This window comes from Ricinus communis, chromosome 4 (assembly GCF_019578655.1).
Source record: "Ricinus communis isolate WT05 ecotype wild-type chromosome 4, ASM1957865v1, whole genome shotgun sequence".
Taxonomy (NCBI): Eukaryota; Viridiplantae; Streptophyta; class Magnoliopsida; order Malpighiales; family Euphorbiaceae; genus Ricinus; species Ricinus communis.
The window spans coordinates 5042694-5066621 of NC_063259.1; the positions used below are offsets into that span (position 1 = coordinate 5042694).

Sequence of the window (23928 nt, forward strand, 5' to 3'; positions counted from 1 at the left end):
AAAATAACGTTTAATATACATTATATTTTTTTCTTTTAATTTTTTAAGAAACAAACAAGATTCTTTAAAAAAGTTATGCTGAAAATGGATTAGGAAGAAAAAAAAGTTAATTTATTATTCAAAATAAGTCATATAAACATTTTAAGATGTAAAATAAACTAAAGACATTATATTAAATTTTTAACAGTTCAAATATTTAATTGAACAAAAATAGTCTAAAACAATAAAATAGAAAAAATTCAAAAATTCAAAATGCCAAATTTGTATATATATATATATATATATATATATATATATATATATATAAAGCCTAATTACTAATTAAATCCTGAACTTTACACTTTTTAACAATTTTATTCAGTTCTTTCATATTTTTAAAATAAATACCCATGATTTTAATTTATTTTCAAAATCATTTTTTGATAACAATTTATAAAATTCAGCAATAAAAAAAATGATATGGCAAGTCAATTTTACTTATTAACATAAAAATTATTGAGTCAATAAAATATTTATTGTATTTAGATGTAAAATATGTAAAAAAATACATATATGTTAGATTTTTAATGGTTATATTCTTAAGTCTATGTAAAAGTACAGAATTTAATTTATAATTAGACCTATATATATATATACATTCTTGCCATTGATAACTAATAAAATTCAGAACCGTGTTAAAAAAATAATTAACTTTGGTATGAATCGGTTTTCCAGTATAGTTTGGAATCTCAGGCCTAGTCCAATTTAAAATCTAGTTTTATGTTGATAGTTACTGATTGTAAATCCATAGTTACTGATTGTAAATCTCTAGCAAAGGAGATTAATGACTTATGTTTTGCTTTCTTTATGAAATCTCCGAATTCTGCAGCAATTGTTAACAAGGGCTGCCACTTCTGTGACAGATCTTGTTATGTAGGAGTCATGTCCTCCATCATTCCTACTTGATGTTCTGCGGTCAGACTTTTCAGTTTAATTTAATCTATTTTCGTTTCCAGAAAGAAAAATCTATGTAATAATGCCATTCGTAGATAAAATTTTGAGAAAAAAATATATCCCCATCCATATATAATGAACTTCTTTGTATCTTTTACAGATTAGGAGGAAAAAAGAAATCGATAAATAAATTAAAAGAGCTATTTAAATGCCCCTATTGATATAAAACACATTAATTCATTTACTCTTCCTAATATATTATGCTTTGCACCTCTTTAACATTGAACCAAGGTCTATGTATATGAAAGTTATGATAAAAAAAAGTTTTGTTCTTTTAGGTATAAGCAAAAAAAGAAAGACACTCACCTTCCTCCCCCAATGAGGTCGCTAAGTCTTGGATCTGTGATATTTAGTGGAGAGTGTGCTAAACCAACTCCTCGATCAACATTAATTGGATACTTATGATCATGCAACTTGTTGCTACTAATCTTTGATTCAGTAAATGTAGTATCTCCACAGCCATAGGAGATGTCACAGTGTACATCCTTAAGATCCCAGTCACTCAAATAGCTAGGTTTCGACATAATAGCACTAACTTCAGTGTCCCCAGCAAGCATTGCCACAACACGCGACATTGACGGTCGTGTTAAGGGTGATGACTGAGTGCATAAGAGGGCAACTCCTATAACTCGAAGAGCTTCATTTTCATCAAAACCCATTAAACTTGGATCCAGTAATGCTAAACTTTGGTTATTTTCATACAGATTCCATGCCTGGGAACAGAGAAATATGTTATTAAAGAAAGTTATCCAGGGAAAAACATGATAAAAGAATTATATCTCCTTACCCATCCAAGAAGATATATCTTTTTCTCTACCGAGTTACTCTCATAGTTTGGTATTCCACTGAGGACTTCTAAAGCAAGAACACCAAAGCTAAAAACATCTGCTTTCTCTGTTAAATGTCCACGCATTGCATACTCGGGTGCCATATAACCGCTGCATAAAAACAAATTTCTTAGTAAAGGTAAATTATAGAAACTCTTTTCTTTAAACAAAATGATAAAATAATTTTATCCTACTTGCAAGCAACAGATGTCAGTAAATGTGCTCTTTGTATTATAGGGTATGCATTGTTGCTTGGACTTCAGCAAATAAGATCTATTTACAGAAATGGTGAAAAGAGATTACATGGTCCCCGCAATTCGAGTGCTGATGTGGGTTTTCTTCTCATCATACAGCTTTGCCAATCCAAAATCTGATAATTTGGGGCAGAGTTCTTCATCAAGCAAAATGTTACTTGCCTTCACATCTCGATGCACAATCCTTGGCCTCGACTCCTCATGAAGATAAGCTAGCCCTCTAGCAGTTCCTAAGCAAATATTGAATCGGGTTGGCCAGTCAAGACACAAGCTAGTGTTTCCTGCATAAGTAGCCAAATCCATGTATAAAACTAGTGCGTTAATCAAGATAAAAGCCTCTTTTTTCTTTTAAGTAATTACCTTAACATAAGCAAGAATTAAATAAAACATAAGCTGTTTTAAATTTAGTCCTTTAGATGTCTCCTAAGATCCAAATATTATGGTCACCAAGCGTACAACATACTCATCTCCGTACCAAAGAGTGCCTGATCAAGGCTCTTGTTCATGAGATATTCATAAACCAAGAGGCGCCTATTTCCTTCAATACAGCAGCCATACAGTCTTACAAGATTGCGATGCTGAACTGCAGATATGGTAGCAATCTCAGTTATAAATTGATCCTTTCCCTGATGAGATGCCAGTGAAAGTTGCTTCACTGCTACTTCCCTACCATCAATAAGTGTACCCTATATGGGATCAAAAGTTTAGTAACAATGCTTACACCATTCATAGATTGAGGAAGCTAGAATTGATAAATGTCAAGAAATGACCAAGTATTCCATCATGATATAGTAATCTTGGGACAAATTACCTTGTATACAGGGCCATACCCCCCTTCTCCTAGCTGATTTGAGGGACAAAAACCTTTAGTGGCCGTTCTCAATTCAGCATAACTAAAAGTGATAGGTCTTGAGCTGATTCCAGAGAGCACTGCAAAATGTAGCATGAGAAACAAAATTTATCAACTCAGGAAACCATAAACTCTATTGTTCTATAAGATCTTTAAATGATGATATGGAAACCGGGCAATTTATGATTTTGCAGTTCAAGTGATAAATCTTCTTTCCATGTTAGCCTATTTCATGAACTTGTGAGAAACTCCACCTAAACTAGAGTGGAGAGAGAAATGAAGGATTTTTAGGAGCATTAACTTCTATTCAGCAACTCGATTTTTAATCCCGAAAACTATGATTTTGTAGCATCTACATCCACAGCACCATGATAACATGAAAACCTATCTAGAAAGACTTCCACTAACTAATTTTCTCATATTCCTACTAATGCTCAAGAACTTTATAGTAAGCAATATTAAAAAGACGCACTGTTCCACTGATATATAAATGGATGACAGAAAGGTTTGGTATGGGACAAACTGTAACAATTGCAATTCTTTTGTTTTTCATAAACAATCTTACCTTCCTCATCAAGCTTTCCTGCTTTTACTTTGACGTAAAACATTACAAATATTAGTATGAAGGTCAAGACTCCAGCAGAGACAGCAATACCAACAATCAATTCTGTGCTGCTTTTCTTCCGAGTATTAGGTGGTATTCCACTAACTGTTGGTCTAAAAGCTGTTTTTCAAATTCAGTCACCATTAGCAGTCGGCAAAAGTAAGAAGATTCTGAACATCTTAAATAAGAAATTGTATTACCGGGAACAACATTTACAGCTGAAATGATGGGTCCATAATTGCCTTGTATGGGAGTGCAACAGGTTCCCATACCAGCCCAGAACAAGTGGATTTCAAGATGATTTTCAGTAACATTAATATTAAACCTCTTTGTAACCACTATCTCAATTGCTCCTGCCTCCTTTGATATGTCAAAGTCCTTCAACTCAAGGCGTCCCTAGGAAGCCAATGAAATAAGATAAAATTGAATTATCATCATACAAACATTAAATCAGATGAAGGTATTCTACTTTAAAACAATTTCTACCTGAATATAGATGTCAAAAACACGCCTTCCATTGCTCTCCCAAATTTGCGAGCTTTTGTGTTGGAATCCTGTTTCTGCAAATAATAGGCTTATGTCATAAGGCCCATTTTGAAGACCTAGTCCATAATATCTAATTGAACCTGGAGAGGTCCTTGAAGTCAGATAAAGGTCTGGACTGTTGGTGCCCGTCACTTGTGATTGGGTATGTTCAACATATACTGGATTTTGCCTATCAGCAAACAAGCCTGTAATACTGACTGCCCATTTTTGGGTACTTGTTACATGGATTGATGCTGGACCCATTGTTGAATTTTCGGCCTCATACAGTATGCCAGCAGCTCTCATCTCCGGGCCACCACACTTGATTGAAAAATTTGCATCTATAACAGTTAAGAATAAGAGATAATTATAAAAATGGTATATAAACTTGTTAAGATTTGACAATCAAATATTTAAACTTTTAAAAATTATAATTTAGTATGTGAAACTGGAAATTATTAGCGTTTAAGTATATGAAACCGCTCACATATATAAAAGTTGTATAATTACAAATGTAAGTATATAAACTTATTAAAATCTGACAATCAAGTATTGAAATTTTTAAGAGTTACAATTTGGTGTGTGAACCCAAAAGATATGCACAATCGAGTGTATATAACAGGTCAATAGCAATTACGGACATGTAACCTTAATATATTATCAACTTAGTAGATTAAAAAGAATAAAATAACAAGAAAATCTTTAAAAATTATCTACTTTTAATAAAGTACTTTCATCATTTTTTTCTAAAAGAATCTCTATCCAACTTGCGCAACACCTTGTTTTTTTCAACCCATTACTACAAACATCTAAAACAAAATCTGTTATTATTGAGGATGATAATCTTGACTACAATATTGATTACTAAAATTTCTGCTTATTACATGCATAGTATTTATTTATAGATTTTTATCCATCTTTATAATTTTTATTGTTTAAATAGAAGATTTACCTTCTTTCATGTAAATATTATCTTTCACCATGAAAATGTAATCAAGTTTAATTTATTACATCAGATCTCTTTTCTCTAATGACTAGTTTCATATACTCATTATAAATAAGTTTTAATACATAAACATTAAATTGTAACTTTAGAAGTTTAAACACTTTATTATTAAATTTTGACAAGTTCGAATACCATTTTTTATAATTATCTTAAAAGAAATTAATGTAGATAACCTGTAACCTGCTTTTGACCTGCTATATACACTCAATCATAAATATTTAATAGGTTTATAGACCAAATTGTAATTCTTAAAAATTTAAACACTTAATTGTCAAATTTTAATAAATTCACATACTATTTTTGCAATTATTACTAATAATAACATAATGTTTTAGCTCCCAAATGATGAAGCCATTCCTAACAACTTGGGGATGTATCATGCTGGTAAAAAGGAGCAACATGAAGTTAGTCTGAATATCTCCATACCTCATGAAAATTCAGAGAATTTTCAAACTCTAGATACTGGTCTGGTTAAAACTCAAAATCTATACAAAAGAAGTATTTTATTGTTAAAAGGTATAGATTAGTAAGGATTTAACCATTTTAACTCTGGTCAACTATTATAATCATATTTATCGTGTTTGATAATATGGACTCAGAGCTTAATAGCTCAAAACTTCATTGTTTGACTGGTAAATCAATCTCATCGGATCAATGACTTTTAAAATGCAATTTAACAAACAAATAATTGAATTATGAGTTGTTAAGCTCCAAGCTCATGTTATAATACGGACAAGATGACAAAAATGGTTGATCAAAGTGAAGGTGGTTGAATCCTTACAAATCGAGTTTTTTTAACAGTGAATTTACTATAGTTTAAGGATTTTATCATTATCTTTAACACTAAAATTGTTTATGATGATAAATTTATAAATACATATAATCATTTTATTTTTAAAATGATAATAAGTCAAATACTTAATATTCACATACAACACACGTAAATAAAAAAAACTTTATTCATTGCAAAAACATAGTAGAATACAATTCTATTAAATTTACTAATAAAATTTCAAAGTTAGAATATTAATTTATTTTTTAAATAACAAAAACGAAAATGTTACTAATTGAAAACAAAAAATAAATGTGTTTTAAAAAAAATTAATTTATTAAATAAATTACCAAATTAGTTTTTATTTAGAATTATTCTAATTCATTAGTATGTGCATAATAATGAGTCAAATTATTACAATTCACGTGCAATGTACGTGAGGAAAAAAGCTAGTACTATAAAGTTTCAAAGAAAAGAGTTTCTATTCATACTACAATGATTCAGGGTGTGGATTGCAAAGCAAGCTGGTGCAAAGATGAAGATGTTGAGGTCTGACGGTGGCATAAAAGTCTAAGAGGTTCAAGGTTTTCTATGATGCAGTTGGAGTAAAGCAATAGTTGACAGTGACTTACACACCTCCACAAAATATTGTAAGTGAGGAAAAATAGTGTAAGTGAGGAAAAATAGAACCATTATGGAGATGACAAGGTGCCTGTTATTGAGAAGAATTTGCCAAAGAAGTTTTGCGCAAAGGGTGTCGGTACCTCAATGTACCTTTTCAATAGACTTCCAACTAGCGCATTGAAAAAGAAAACACAATCCGAGGCATGGTATGGATTCAAGCCCTTTGTGGAGCATTTGAAAACCTTTGGGAGTATTTTGCTATGCTCATGTTCCTGAAGTCAAGGGGGATGAACTTGATGAAAAATCTAATGTTGGGATCTTCATAGGCTACATCATCAATATTAAGGGTTATAGAATTTATAATCCATTATTAGAGAAGATTAGTATGAGTAGAAATTATAATCCAGCTACATGTTAGTTACTTGTTCACGGACAAATTATTTTGCTGTTTTGCTGTGTTTTAGTTCAGCTAAAGTATTTGCTGTTGAATTGAGCCAATGCATGTCTAACTTTTCTTAGAAGTAGAATAGCATTGCTTAAAGTAGTTAGATAATTTCTGGTAGTTGCTTAAGTTTGTAATCATTGTATTAAGCTCTTTAAAAGCTATTTCTTTAATCAAGTTTCGTTAAGTTTTTCCAGCAGCTCTCTTGTGTAACTTCTCTGATAACCTAACAGCCTCATTTCCTATGAATTGGTACTGCACTAGATTATTGAATGGAAGTCTATAATATGTTTCATATGCAATCTTCCATCACCAGCACTGGACCTGGGAGAAACCTGTGGTGAGTATGGGGTGCTGAGTGTCATTTTGAACTAAACAATTGAAATTGTTATTGGAAACCAAAATAATTAAATGAAGAAGCTTACAGCGTGGAGGATTCCTATTGCAAGGAAAGTTTCTCTGCAGACAGTTCAATCCCGGAATAACACTGCATATGGTAATAACTGTTACTGCTTTGTTAGATTTGAAAATACAGATAAAAATCCAAGTGTAGAAGGTAAATAGCAAAACTTCAATTAGTATGCATTGACTCAATAGAGGGGTCAATATTTCACCTCATGTTTGAGCGATCAAATACAAAGTTGTTGGCCACTAAGTTCCTGCAGAATTCCATGAGGATATTACTCATACAAGGCTGTAGTAACATAGACTGAAGATGCAAAGATGACGAAATAAATGTCCATGTCTTGAAGGGGGTCATGCCCATCAAGACATGGAAACTAATAATTAGTTTTTAATAAGCAGGTCATAATGATATACAAAGAGATCTACTCATAATTCATGAACAGCATAAATTATGCTCAGAACCAAGAAACTTTCAGCCTCTGATGCAATGCACCATTAACTTCCTTGGCTCAAAAATGCAATTTGTGTGATGTTATTTGTACCACAAATGCATGATATGAATAAGAAACAAGAAAAGGAACGCGATGCACACCATAATTCATAAAGCTTAAAACTATAGTGTTAAACCTAGAAAATGAAGATTGATAAAGTGACATGATTCCAAAGACATACAGTTGTAGATTTGAGTTTACCCATGCAGGAAATCTTCCTGAAAGATTATTGTAAGATAAGTCTCTGCACACAAAAAAAGTAGTACAAATAAGTAACTGCATTAAAGCAGAAAAATAAAGATTATAACTGTTCTGAGCACTTGTCGTTTCGTGGATCAAAGTATGAATTATTGTTGAAGGTGAAGAATGGAAATGCGTCTAGAAGAAGAAATTTACCTACTGAAAATGTTAGGTGCATGGAAACTGATCTAAGGTAAAGACTGGAAATGTGATTGGGAGTGTAAAGGGAACAATCATTGAACTATTTTCAGTACGAACTAACTAAATCTAGTCTCCTCCATCTACAATTTTAAAGATGGTGCCATAGTATCTACAAAAATTGCCAGAAACTTCAACCAATACTTTTAGTTTCCTATTTCTTAAATTCTATGCCTGCATTTCCACAGAACTGCTAGGACTATGGCTGGAACTTCTTCAAATGTTCACATAAATCTCAAAACATGTGTCTTTTTGAATTATGAATTTTTAAGAACTGTTAGAAGTTGCATTTTTCCCAACGTATATATGTGGATTGGACACCCTCTTCTTTTGAGCTAGCTTTTGGAAATGAATTCTACTGAAGCTCATTTATTATGGTATCAAAGTCAGCCTTTCAGTCCGATGATGGGCTTGGACCCAAACCATTTGCATGACACGCTAAAGTTGTATTTGTCCCACATTGCAAGTTACTGGGTTACTATGGTGTATATATGTAGATTGGACACCATCTTTCTTTGAGCTAGCTTTTGAGACCAAGTTCTACCCGAGCCCATCATCAAGAACCAAAGATAGCATATATTGCATATGTAAGTGTGTGTGCATACAGGCACATGTGCGTCTCAAATTGCACAATGAAGGCTAAAGGAGGAGGAATGATCTCACAACGGTTTTTGGTCTGTCTTAAAGTTGCTGCTAAGGTAATGAAAGTACCTTCAGTATGGCATTTTTTTGCTTCGGCATGAGCACTTACATAGTTTGAAGAAGACCACTTTTTTCATTAGGAAGGGCTCCAGATAGGCTATTGTTTCCAAGAAACCTGATTATAGGAGGAGAAAGGAAATCAAAAGAATAGCTACAGTAGAAAAAGTTGAAAAATAAGATTTAACATTGCTATAACTTTATAATTTATAGTAATATAGGAAATAGGTCATCAGATATTTACAAGAACTCGAGAGAACTCAAACTGAATAGAGCATTTGGAATTTGGCCTCTTAAGTTATTGAAGCTTAAGTCCCTACAAGGCAAACAAATAATACATGACGACAACTAAAGAAATAAAAGGGAATTTGAACATTTGAGATTATTTACAACTTACAATGCCTCTAGATTTTGGAATTCTCCAATGTCAAGTGGAATAGTATCAGTGATCAATGCATTCCTTAGATTCCTTTATATATTAAAAACAAACGAGCGATTAGTTTAAAGTTGAGACACAAAGGAATGGTTGATGGATTTTACTAACTTACAAGTCTGTCAAATTCTTCAAATTCTTGATAAAATCAAGAGTAGAGCTCACATTACGTAAATCACTGAGTCGCCTGCATGTTCATGTGCACATATTATTGAAGTTCTCTTGTACAGACATACATACATATGATAGCAGATACTCATGTAAATTTGTGCCTATGAGAAAGAAATTTTTAACATTTTAGCAACGAGTTACTCACAAAGATTTCATTGACACCAAGTTAGAGAAGCTGGATGGAATTGGACCTTTAAAAGAATTACCTTGCAATCTCCTGGGGACCAATCGAAAGAATTATATATGAATATGAAAAATATAGGAGGCAGAAAATTATGCCTAATGTTTTACCATAAAAAAAAAAAGAAAAAGGAAAGGTACAGTAAATACTATTTAGTTTCATGAATTGTCATATTAGGGTATATGATGCCACTTCATTTCTCTGCTAGCAAAAAAAGCACCAGCTAAATACCTGCCCTAACACCATAAGATGGTATTGGCAAGCTTAAATAAGTAAAAACTACTTTAACTTTCATGTTAAGAGCGTCAGGTTAATACCATTAGTGCATTTGGCTAGTCTTTGCTAACAGAGAAATGCACAAGGCACTGAAGCAGCAAAAGGAAAAGGAGAAAAACCCTAATTAAATATTAGTGAACCACAAGGTATTATTGTAAGTTTCTTTTCAAAAGATAGATAGTTTTTTAGCTTACAATGTTGTAAGCTCTGTCCAAGTCCCAATGAAGTCTGGTATGTTGCCGGTGAAAGGATTATCGAATGCCCACCTACACATAAGGAAGTGATGTCCATGTAGATAAAAAAATCATAGAGCTATTGGTACTAGAGAATGAAGTTATCCTTACAAGATTCTAATCCTTGTGAGTTTGGCAAACGTTGGGGGAATTTCACCATTTAATCCACAACTATTAATATACCTATAGCATTTTAAAAATAAATAAATTAAAGAATTGCTTAATTTCATATGACATATGAACAGATTGAAAGAGGGAACTATTTGGAAATTGAAGTTACAATTGCTCTAGTTTGACCAAATTTCCCAATTCAGGCGGAAGTGTTCCGGAGAAATTGTTTACGCCAAGTGACCTGTTTAACATAATGTAACATTCATATGAAGAAGGCATTAACAAGATTCAATTCAAACTAATAAACATATATGCAAGAAGTCCTAATCATATATTTGTTTTCTCTCAAGCAAACAACAAACAACTAATGAGCATAAAATTGCATGGAAAATACTCACTAGATGTATGTTCTCACCTAAATACCAAGCCAATAGACGAGGAACACATATTATTAGTAGTAATAGAATGAGTAATGCATCAATCATCCATCCAACTCTCAAATATAAAACATTTAATAAGATTAAATTCAAACCAATAAACACATATGCACAAGTCATAACCATATATCTACTTTCTCAAGTGAAACTACAAACAAATAACCAACATAAAAATGTACTACCAAATAGTTAGCTAACAAAATTGCCACCATAAAAGGAATATAATTCTGCAACATTATTGCTGCTATGCTAGAGCGTTTGAAAAGCAACATGAGTAGCTTCTACAATGAAACTATTGTCTCCTTCAGCATCATGCAATTCAAACATTTTAAATACAAGATATCAATACAAGATAGTCTCATGTCAAAATATATAGTGACAAAGTTTAAAAGATGGAGCATTGTCATTCGTATTGATTTCGCTTTCATGTCAACAATTCAGTTTTCAGAAAAATAAATAAGGCCTAATGCAAAGAATGTGAATCTTACAACAAAGTTAGGTCCTTAAGGTTTCCAATTTCCTTTGGAATGGGTCCGGATAACATATTGTGAGCAACCGCCCTAGTCACACGAGTCAAAGATTAATGTCATTCAAAAATCAATGAAAAATAAAAGTAGAAAATATAAAAGTAAACAATAATTATAAACTGGAAAATTCCTGAAGATGAAAATGATGTGGAAGGACGGTAAAAATGGTGTTTTGGTATATTCCATAATGGTTATGTGTTCCATAATGGTTAATAAGATAATGAAATAGGAAATGAAGTAAACAAAAATGCTCATCTTGCTAAGCTACATTTGTTTCACTGAAAATATTTTTAAAAAAATATTCTTCGCATATTCTTTCAATGTATGATGCATAAGGAAAAATTAGTCAATGGAAAATGTTTCTTAGTCAAAAAGAAAACTAAGCCATTTTAAGGAAAAAAGGCTTCCTGTTTTTAAAATGAGAAGCCAATTTCAACACTTTTATTGATTTATAAAGAGAAATAAACTTGTACCAAAACTAAATAAATATATATCAAATAATATATTAATTGCCAGCAATCACCTCCAATGACCATTGGTGGCCAATGACCGGCGCAAGTCACCAGATGGTAATCGAAAAAAAAATTCAACTTTAAAATTTTACCATAATTTTCTTTTATATTGAACCATATATTTAAAATATAAAATATTGATACGTTTTAAATATTTTACCTGTCATTTTAGTAAAAGAAAATAATATTTTTCAAAACACGCTAAACATCCAAAAAATTTCTTATGATTTTCTCAAAGCAACCAAACAAAAAAAGAAAAAGAAAACTAATTACTTTCTGAAAAAATTTCACGAGAAAATATTTCTGACACAAAACAAATGGAGATTTATGGTATACACAAAATGTTCTTTGTTTTGCTTTTTTTCCATTCAACTGAAAGATATTATATCATTTGGATCAGCTACATTTTAATAAAATTATTTCTGTAAACCGATTCAAAGCATATCCATGTTTATCATTAATTTCCAATCCGGAAATTAGCATTTTGATATCAGAAAATTTTGGTTTCAAATCAACAAAATCTACTTATTAATAATGATAGTGATTTGTGTTCTATTACAATATCTGTGATATTAGGATTTTCCAATATACTGATGTGCTATGCACTTTTCATAATATTTTCATGTAAAATTAATGTATTTGTAATAAATGCTTAAATATATTTATCAAGCTTCAGAAAAATATAGATCACATAAGGCCTACATGAGATTGTTGTTGAATGTTAAAGAAGCAATTTTTTTTATTTAATAGATTGTTTTTTTTTTTATATATAAATCATTTTAGTCAACTCACTATGAGAAAAAATATTAATTTACCTTTTTTTCAAAGCAGTTTTTAGAAGTTAAAATTTTCTTAAAAAAAATTGAAAAAGCAATTTTGTCAATCGCAATCTCAATGGAGCTTTAGCATTCCCTTGAAGCCTTTAGTCCAATTAATATAATCTTTATTTACAAGTTTAAAATTTTTAGATCTTATGTACTTACAAAGTCCTTAGTGCAGTTAAATTTCCAAGAAATGCCGGCAACGGACCTGTGAAGTAATTTTTGTCGAGTTTCCTAAAAAGAAATTGAATCAAAATAAATAACAGTTAGTTTAAAGAATTCATTATAATAGATAATATATCAAATTTTAATATAGCAGAAAAAGCATATAATAGAGCCAACATCCAACCTCAACCTACTCTTCCCTTCTTGATTTAAATATCTTTGTCTCTACCTCAAGGGAAAATGACGAATCATAAAAAACCAAAAAATCAAAAATATTGAAGTGATGGCATATATTGGTCTGAGGAAAAATAATTATTTAATTAATCATTACAAAAATATTAACATAATGAATTATCCCATCAATCATTAAGATAATTTAAAGGCTCAATTACTTTTATATCCTTGAGCTAGTTAGTAATAGGTCCTTTGTAGCTTTAAAAATCAAATTATAATTTTCTTTAGTTCAGTATATTATTGCTGTTAGAATTTTCAAATAATCAACACAAAAGGAAAAGAAATAAACAGCTCCAAGGATATCAAATCAACAAAAGAAAAACAAGGTTAGAACTAAGAGTAAAATCTCCAAATTCCCCCAAGGCACTGATTATCTCATTTTTCAAATTTTAAAAATTTATGAAATTAAATATTATTTATGAATAAATTGAAGCGAATAATAATTAAAAAAAAAATCTGGAGAAAAATCATTAATCTGAATAAATACAATTGAAATTTTTAAGTAAACTATCACAATTATTTTGTTGTATTTCAATTCAATATATATTGTCTTTACAAATTATGATTTGAAACTTATTACAATTTATAATATAACTTTTTTTGGCCTAATAGCCATAAAAATCCAAAGGTTTATGTGATTTTGCTATTTTAGCCAAAGCTTTACATATTGTCAATTTAGCCATGAATTTGCTAATTGAGAGCTATTTTGGCAAAATCTCAGTGTTGGTCAAAATTGAGCTAGGTGGAGAATGACATGTGAGTCACATGGATAATTTTACACACATTCATAAGGGTCCCATTAGCGCATCATTTCAGCAGCTAATCCACCCTAGTTAACCTAATTAACTTACCAACTTTATCCATTTGACTCTACCCACTTGACCTTAACTAAAAAGGGGAAAAAAAAAAAGGAGACCTTATTTTCCAGGATTCGGACAGCCTTTTGTATTCTATACACTTAAATATTTGAAACTAATAAACATATGTGATTAAATAAATAATTAAATAATTTTTTTAAAATGAATACTTATTATAATTTTATTTTGAAACGAGAAGATCGAACTTACTAATAATTATGCATAGTTATGTCCACTCAACAGGATAATATAACCTTTTCATCAGAAGAACTAAACAACAAACAGAATTAAACTACGAGATATTATTGATTTTAAGACTATAGGGATCTAATGATAATTATGGTCAAATTCTAGAGTGCAAAGTAATTAATCCAAATTTGATTTAACTAGAAAGCCATTGCAAAATAATTTATAAAATTCTTTACAGGTTTAAACTATCATAATTAAAAAAAAAATACATAAACATAGTGTGGAAAGGAGAAAAAGGTGCAATGAAAAAATTCCTTACAAAAATATTAGGTGTTTCAAAACTAGAAGTGTTTCCGGAATCATCCCACGTCTGTTCAGATTAAATACTAACCTGGAAAAGGAGTTACAAAATATTTCATTCTCAAAAAAACTTTGCTTAATGCAATTCAATAACAAGATATAATAAACACATACTAAATCTAACACTAAATTAATAAGCTGGAAATGAAGAGAATCAAAAGATTATTCTTTCGCTGCACAATACAAATGTTGTTGACAATCACAAATGTTGTTTCCATGCAGTACTTGAATTTGGTATTCTTGAACATTAAATTGAATATCAACTTTATATTAAATTTTTATATTAGTAATAATAACTAAAATATAATAGTTTTTTAAATAAAAAAATCTTATTTTATTGCTTTAAATGGAAATCTATTATTAAATTGACATATTTTTTATTCAATAATATTTTAAGAAAGCTTTTAAATACTTTTCATATAGAAAATTATTAACTATTTAAATTATTTATATATTAAGACTCCCAGTTTATTATGAACACGCTTCATTCGTAACCCATACATTATAAAAATCTGTTAGAAATATCATAATCCATGCACGTTTAACTAATAAGTTAACAAATTAAGGATACAATTATTACAATTATGAAATTTGTACCAAAAATCAAAATAGCAAGGAAATATCATATGATAAATTGACATAAGCATCATCATGTATACAATCTTAATTACTAACATTTTAAAAGAATTAAAATTAAAATCAAGATGTCTTATAAGGATGAGGCCAAATACATCTTTTGTTTTTAATATTCATCTTTTTCTTAATCTAATTATGTTGTATATTAAATACTCTTACTCTAGTATTATAAGTATTCTTAAATTAAATGAAAGATATAGGCTACACTAAATTAGAACAATTTTTTTTCTTATTATTGACTTAGAATAAATTTACTTTTTTTCTAGTAAATAACTAAATTCCAAATAAGATATATATATATATGTAGACGCACACACGCACTATTGTAAATAGTTAAATTTTGATGGTTTATAATGATTTCTTGGCCTAAAAGATAGCATATCATGATCTCTATGTATATATAAAGTTGAATCTTAATAGCGCTCAGCCAAAATTTTGACATCTATATAACCTATCTTATTAACAAGTGGCAATTTTATTGATCCATCATAAAATTACCTTCCAGTTATATACAGAATAATTTCTAAAAAGCATGTTTATTTTATTTTATATTAATTTTTACAAGAGATAATGATCTCAATTATCTAGAACTTTGCTTGCTTTATCAATTTTATCTCGACTTTTAAAATGTATCAATTTTTTCACTTCATATTTATCCAAGAGCTAATGGGCAAGTGCCTTTGTTGACATGGCACACTAATGTGAACAAAATGTTTGTCGAGTTGGATGAGCAAATACTACCTTGGACAAATCATTAGAAGAGGTTCTTTTGGTAAATGATAACCTGTCATTTCTAAAGTTGGAACAAATATGGCTATCGGACAAATGACATCATTTTCTATCCTAAGAAATAAGATTCATCATTTTCTTCTAAGCAATCTCAATTCCTCCAAAATTAATTACCAAATTTATAGGTAGAGCCGCAGTATATTTGGATCCGAGAAAATTCAAACTCAGATCCAAATTAATCATTTATCTTCATTTAAGCCTTCAAGCCACAACTTGGTTGAAGGCTCGAGGTGATATTGTGAGATCATGACATAAACAGATAACTACCTAGAAGAATGCAGCAAAACTATTTTGGTAAGTTTGGACTATTTGGGCACATGGGAGTCGTAAATATTACTCTTCATGTTGAAATTTTGATTTGATGAGGGATTTAATGATTTCTATCCTAAAAGACAATATATATTTTTCTTTACGATAATAGGAGATTGTATATAATTTAATAATTTAATATTAACAAATATATCTCACTTATTTATCGCTTTGATGTATAATTAGAGATTTAGATTTGGAATATGTATATATTTTCCTAGAATTTGTAGAGAACTTTTTGTTATGAATAGCTAACACCAGAAATCAGACAATATTTACAATTAGCAAAATGAACAAATCAAACAAATGATACAAAACAATTATACCATAAAATATAAAGAAATCATAAGCAATTGAAAGAGAGGAAGAGAAACATACAGTCGAGTAATGTGGCAGGTCGAATTATTGTCGAAGGAGCAATCGCATTTGATAGAAGGGCTGTTCCCTGGAGCTTCGATATCAGATTCATCAATGGCAGTTCCAGTACATGGATCTCCACTTATATTCCATGAATCCGTAGATTGTGTAGACCACCCTTGAAGTATCTCGTTTAATGCTCTCACTATCCCACCATATAGATAGTATTCATAAATGCATTACTAATTTAAAAATAAAGTATTAAGAAAAAAAGGAAAAGAAAACTAATTAATGCAATATATTTGTTTTATCACTACTCTAATACTCAGGTTAATTGTATATGTCTCAACTTTAGTAAAGTCTGAACTTTGAGTTCCCTCAGATTAATTGTCTGAACTGAACCCAAACTTTATACTTTATTTCAAATTGAGTATCAAAGTTTTACGCACCAAAATCCACTGATTTTACTGATTTTACGATTCATGCACCAGAGCTCCACGTACATGTCACCTACCTTAGATTGTGGGACTCCTAGTCCTTGTCCCCTACCTCTAACTGTGGGACTCATGCTCCTTGTCACCACCACCACCACCATAAAACTTAACTCTAATCATCTCTCTCTGAAATCTTTAACACCTACTACCATTACCCCACCACTATCGCCAGAATAATTTAATGCATCACCATCATCATTTGGTTCATATTCCTCCAACTTCATTCACTCAAACAAAACTAATGCTTTCTTATCTCTCCTATACTGCAGTACCCACAAATCATTGAAATCCAAACATCTCTTTTAGTCATTCTATCAAACATTCTATGTACATAACAGACTCATTCAACATTTACAGTACAGCTGGCAAAGCATCAGTTACAAACACATCATTTTCAAAACCCAATTGGTTAACCACAAGAATGCACATTTTTTGTCCCTTATTAAAATCCAAAAAATCAACACAAGCTTTCAACACCAAAGAGAAACTAAACTTATTGCAAATATATACAGAAGTTGCACCAGTTCCTCGCTTGGTTCGACGAGGTGGCCGTGGGTGGAGGTTTAAAGAAGAAGATGTAGGAAAACAAACTAAAACTGCGTCTTTTTAAGAGATGTGCTAAGTTGTCGTAGTAGTCAATGGCACCTGCTCATTTTTTTCTTGCTCATACGGCGGCGATTGCGGCGGAGATGTCTGTTCTATTGTTGGCTAATGATATTGATTTGGGTATTTAAAAAAGTCGGAAATTAAGGGCGTAAGATATTAATATTGGGGTTAGTGATGATTGATTTTGTTAGATTTAGTATTTTCCTTTTTCCTTTGAGAATATTTGTTATCTAGTTAATTCCATACCATTTCTTTTATATTCATATGGAAAAAGTTTTAACTTTTTTGAGTTAATTTTTAAGTTTTATTTTAGGATAGTTCTATTCAAACTAGTGGTTTTACCAGTGTTTTATTATTGTTATTATTATTTTAATTAATAAAATATATAAATAACTATTAATTTATAAACTAATTGAATTATAAAATTAAATATAAATTAAATTTTATATATTAAAAATAAAATAAAAAATTTGTATATTGAAATTCAGCATTTTATCAAAAAATAATTAATTCAACTACCTTTTTATACTTTCAATAAAAGATATTTTATGAAAAACATTTATGCTCAATATCATTTTTTAGCATAAATTATTCTTACAAAATAGTAATATCTTAAAAATACTTAAACAGTGGCATATTAATAAATATTATATAATTTTAATTAATAAAATAAAATAAATATTTTAGTTAAAAATATACTTTTAGTTTTTTACTTCAGATTTTTCTTGAAAAACTTGAATTTCATAATTAAACCGCACTAAATTTGTAAATTTATTTTAATTTTATATATAGACCACTTATATATTATACTAAAACTAAGATATATAACATTTAATAAAACCTATTTAATAAAATTTTGAGTAAAATTAAATAAAATTATAATTTATTTAAATATTGAATAATTAACAATATAATATAAAAGATACAGTGAGCGTGCTTTTTATTTCACTTTGGTGATTGTAATAATTGTCTAAGGATCCAGCAAATAAGGGTCGATGGGAATTTTTCTTTTTTTCTTTTTTTTTTTTGAGAGAGAGAAAGGTTTCTTTTTTTCAAGGAGAGAGAGAGATGTAAAGTTGGTGTATAAGGTAGAATCTGGTCACACTATCAAATTATAAATTCAATATAATTTAACGGTTTCTAGAGATATTTGAGAGCACTATAAACTTATCTGAATTAGTAAAAATGTTAAAAACATTTGTTTTTGAGGATGAGAAATATTAGATTAAGATTTTTTTTATTTATATAAATAAATTTTTATTTTTATAATAAATATAAAAAGATGAGCATTTGTTCTTGTTTTAGTATTATCAAATATGAAAGAAAAATAGTTCTTAATAAAACTAAATTTGAAAAATAGTTCATAGACTAAATTTGAGGTAGAGTTTAACTTAATTAAAAATTAAATAAATTAATTTATGAGTTGACTTAAGTTATTTCCACCCTAATCCTTAAGACATTTTAAATAAACAAATGTGGGATCCAAATTTGTGGAAGGTTAATAATAATAATAATAATATAATTTTATTATTATTATTAAAAAGGTCAATGATAAATGTTAGCGACTCCATAATTAAAGAATATTCCACCTCATGCGAAGATAAAATAATGTTGAAATATTAAAAAAAAACTAATAAAAAAGGAAAAAAATAATATTCAAATTGTAAGATATTTTCTAATGTAATGATAGCTACTTAGAAGCAGCATCACTCAATATACATTGTAAAACCGATGATGAAAATCAATACCAGAAACTGATTAATTTTTACTGTAAATTACTCCATTAAATTCTGCAAAATGAACTCTGCTTTAATGGGTAGCATCAACAACACAATAACCATGAGTGAGATTTTGGATCAGCAAAATATTAGTTGCAGATCGAAGGGAGTAACAGAGAAAGCAAGAGCCCTATGATCTTCACCACAAAGAAAGAGAGTAGAGAGAGAGGTACCTTCAGCTGGGTCAGTAGCAGTAGTAGCATTTTGAGCAGTGGAGCTGTGAAGTGAAAGAAAGAGAATGAAGAACAGTAGTGCATAAGAAAAAGCAGAAGAAGGAGAAGGAGAAGGAGAAGGGTGTTGCGGCTTGTTCATATTGAATTCTCCCTCGGTTTACATGAAAGCACAGAATGAGAATGCTCCAGTTTTTTCAACTTGGAAAATAGGTGTACATAAATAGCAAGATGACTTGTTCAAGTCTTTTGTACTTTCCTTGTCATTATCACACGCGTACGGTTGTGCAAGAATTGGTTAATCGAACCGCGCTAAAAAAATTATAATTAACTATTTAATTTTAATTTTTTTTAAATTTAACAAAAACAAATCAAATTTTTGGTTAATTTAAAATATTAATTTCTAACCACAGTCTTGTTATTAACAAAAAAAAATAACAATATAAAAAGAAAATGAAAATGTATTTGGTTCTCCGGTTGCTTAGTTATTAGATAAAAAATTTAAAAGCTATTTATAACAAATTATTGTTTTTGAAATATATATATATATATATATATATAAATCAGTAGGGACATATAGTCACTTATTTGGTTGCCCATCAATTTTTAAATGGGCAAAGGCGTTGAGAGGGGTGAATTCACCTTTAAATTAATTTTGAGTGCAATTAAACTCTTAAATTATTAAAATTGTGATTTAAGCCTTTCTATGCAATAGAAAATTTGACAGCGTCATTAAGTATTGACTTATACAATTTATATTATTTTTTATTAATTAAAAGTCTACTTTGCTCTCTCCTCCTCCTTCTCCTCCCCTCCTCTTTTCAAAATTTACAGAAAAAATAATGGCTTCGTCACAGCTATAGTCTCAACCAAATTATAACAATTTCAATAAAAATCTTCGATCTACTGAATATAGATCTACATCAACATTTTCTTTCTCTTATTATTTTCTTTATTTTGTTAATCAAATCTTAAAAACTTACTCAGCCATTAACAATATCCACTCTAACCCATTAGTAGTAAAAGATCATTATTAAAAGATCAAGTCTTACAATTCCTGTTTACATTAAATACCCACACAAATTCAAAAAAGAATTATAAATGACCATTTTGCTTACTAAACTTCTATATTCATTGCCATTTTCTCAAAAAATAATACTGAAAAATAAGAAACAAAAAACAATAAGAAATAAAAATATACATACAGATGCAGATAAACACACACGCAGAGAGAGAGTTACTTATGTTTAAATCGTAAATCATAGTCTTCAAATCGAAAAGGAAATTAAAAGAAAAAAATAAAGTGAATAAGAATTACTAAAATTACAAATATAGAGAAAGTGGAGTGATTTGGAGGTGGTGATATGGTACATGATATGCCTAAATTAGTACTCGCAAGTGTATGAACCAAATAATAGTTCAGATAAGCTCACCACGAGGTCGATCTCACAAGAAATTGTAAAACATATATTATAAAGACCAACTATCATATAAAATACTGAAAATAAATATAAACACACCAACTATCATATAAAATACTGAAAATAAATATAAACACTCTAAGCGAATGTTTTGAAAATGATCTTTAGTTTAATAAAGAAAATTAAATAACCAGAAAATAAATATGCAACTAGAATGATTAATATGAACTATATGATAAAATATATTTAATCTAGCTTTTACTTAATAATCCACTTAATTCCCTTAAGCCCTAATTTAATAAATGAGATGGTGATGTGTCTTTTTCCCTAAGTCACTCAAGCTAATAATGCAACTTAGGTTTCTTATACCAATATAGATTAAAGTAAAAATGATGTTTCTAATACTTTTTAACCTAAAGATTTTCATAACAAATATTACTATTAAATTGATATGATGATCAATCAATAATAATAGATGAAATTAATGAACATATGAAGGTAAAGAAATCATTCATTAAACTCAAAATATATAAGATTCATATATAAGTAAAAAGCCAAAGTAAACACTTATGGAACTTAGTCTAACATACTTAATCCAACGATCATTGTAATTAAATAGAATGACTTAAGATTTATAAAACAGAAAACTAAAACTCCCTCAAAGTTCAAAGGTTCTTTAAGAAATAAAGAAGATTGGTCCTCTTTCTCCACGTCTTCAAAAAGCTTCTCTGATTCTTCAAAGAATGATGCAATACAAGCTAGCTAGATATAAAAGATGATGAACTATAGAAATTTCTACTTAGAATAATAGAAACCTTTTCTAGAAAGAATCTTAGTAGCCGAAGAACTCCCTGTTTTAATTAACCTTTACTCCTTATATAGATTCCCTTCTTAGAATCATTTTCTCAACAAATAACTACTATAGTTATCCCTTATTATCCTAAACAAACTAAACAACTTAAAAGATAATTATCCACTAATTACATAATAATTACTTAATCCCCCCCCCTCCTTCTTGGGCCTTAATGAATTAAGCTAGGCCCAAGCTATTGATAGCCCACGTGTCTGATTCTGGAGCCTTTAATAGCCGCAGTCCAATTAAAGCCCATTAGTGCATTTTTAGCTCAAATTCTCCTCTTTGGCGATTATTTCCTGAATTTAAACAAGAAAACTAAAGTGAGGTAAAAACACATCTTTTCACCATATTATATATAAATATATCATTAAAGCTCTAAAATACTCTTAAATATCTATATACAATTTGGATCGATCAAATACCCCCACACTTGAACTTTTACTTGTCCTCAAGTAATAGTAACTTAAGAATCAATCGTTGCAAAAATTAACAAAGCAATTCGTACTCAGCTCAAAAGTACTATTCAAAAGAATCTCACTTATGCTGAAATTATGCAAATCAAAGAAAGCTTGAATCATAAGAAATTTTTTTTCAAAAGATTGTAAACTTAATCATAGTTAGTCAAAAGATTTAAGTATTCATCATTTACACATGTTCACAACAAATAGCTTAACTCATTATCAATGAATACAGTTATAATGCATAATCCAAATTATGATAACCTTATTCAAGAAGGAAAACCTTAATGTTTAAATAAGAGAAGGCATTTATATTTTTCACTTGCTTTACAAGCTCTTTTTCTTGAATTTTCTTTTCTTTTCACCCCTTAGATTTACTTGATAAGGGTTTCTTTCTTTCCTGAGATGTTATGCCTTTTTACACAAATACAAACATGGGTAATGAATGTACCTAGTTACTCAATAAAATAAAAATCAAGATGCTTTGCATACTCAAAATTTCAATTGCCCTTTTACGCGAAAATCAACATTGGTCATGAAGACCCCAGGTTACTCAACGACTAAAACTAGCGGAGTAGAATTATTAACTTAGAGCTTTAAACTTAACCATATCATTTCCCACAAACATAGGTAAACCATAATAATAACAAGGGAATAACAACCTAAATCATACACTTCTATCATACCCATGTCAAATGCTGCTAAACTACTAATCATGTTCTTATGCAAATGATGAATACTTGATCATTTAAGTGCAATCAATTCATGAGTTCACATTCATATGTGCTTAAAAATTAATTCAAGAACTCAAAGATTTATCATAATAGCATTCTTTTATTGATTCTTTAGTATAGAATAATAACAAAAAGCTGAGTATAGAATAGTTTAAATTTTTTTACAAAAATTAATCAAAAGCTACAAGATACTTAGCTCCCACCCCCCCCCCCCCCACACACACACACTTATTTTAGACATTGCCCTCAATGTCTTAATCATAAAAGAAACACGTAAAAGACAAAAAGATAAAGTATTTCCTTTAGAAATTGGAGTGTCATTTAAATCACCATTGGCCACAAGTAATCATCATCCCGTATAAACCTTAAACAAGCTTTAGAGAACCATAATTGATAAGAGCTGATTAGCTTAAAATAAAACATCATAAATAAAACAGAATCAGAAAGTTATTATTATAAAATAAATGCATAACAAAAATCCTAAATAGCTATAAAGCACGGAAATCCTAAGATAGCTAAAAATATAAAAGTAAATGCCCTATGATAACTAGATAGCTAAGTCCTAAAAACAAACCAAAAGAAAATTATTACAAAACTAGAATCAATGATGAGGAGGGGATGATGGTGGTGATGGAGCATCAAAGTCGATGGATTCGAAATAGCAATCGAGTTTGTATGCTTGTCGACATTGATTCTTCTCCATATTAGCCAAACGAGAATCAAATGCATCGAGCCGTTGGTTAAGGTTGGTGTTCATAGCTTGTAGTTGAGTTAAAACTTGGTGCCAACCTTGACTACCCCATTCTTGCCCTCTACTTTCTTCATTATCCGATTCTTCCTTTGTATCATGTCTTGGTGGCTCATATCTAACCATACTACTACT

At 29.6% G+C, this 23928-nt stretch overlaps 1 protein-coding gene across 8 annotated transcripts; it reads right to left on the reverse strand.

The window, feature by feature from the left end:
* Positions 1-1034: 1034 nt before the first annotated feature.
* On the reverse strand, positions 1035-19785 carry LOC8270480 (probable LRR receptor-like serine/threonine-protein kinase At1g56140). Of its 8 annotated transcripts, none has more exons than XM_015723998.3 (24): positions 19580-19784; positions 16550-16733; positions 14397-14468; positions 12795-12866; positions 11261-11332; positions 10505-10576; positions 10336-10407; positions 10186-10257; positions 9680-9751; positions 9479-9550; positions 9328-9399; positions 9175-9246; positions 8983-9048; positions 7975-8037; positions 7512-7556; positions 7323-7384; positions 4015-4394; positions 3729-3924; positions 3490-3648; positions 2886-3004; positions 2538-2760; positions 2124-2355; positions 1781-1931; positions 1035-1706 (listed from the first exon to the last, which is right to left on the reverse strand). In XM_015723998.3, exons 1-24 carry the CDS (start codon positions 19716-19718, stop codon positions 1296-1298), a joined length of 3150 nt encoding a protein of 1049 aa, XP_015579484.2. In that variant the 5' UTR covers positions 19719-19784; the 3' UTR covers positions 1035-1295. The 8 variants fall into 8 exon arrangements, with proteins under 8 accessions (XP_015579484.2, XP_002526908.3, XP_025014490.2 ...); XM_002526862.4 differs by having other exon boundaries at positions 2550-2760; positions 19580-19781; XM_025158722.2 differs by lacking the exon at positions 19580-19784 and adding an exon at positions 17516-17864.
* Between the last annotated feature and the right edge of the window lie 4143 nt (positions 19786-23928).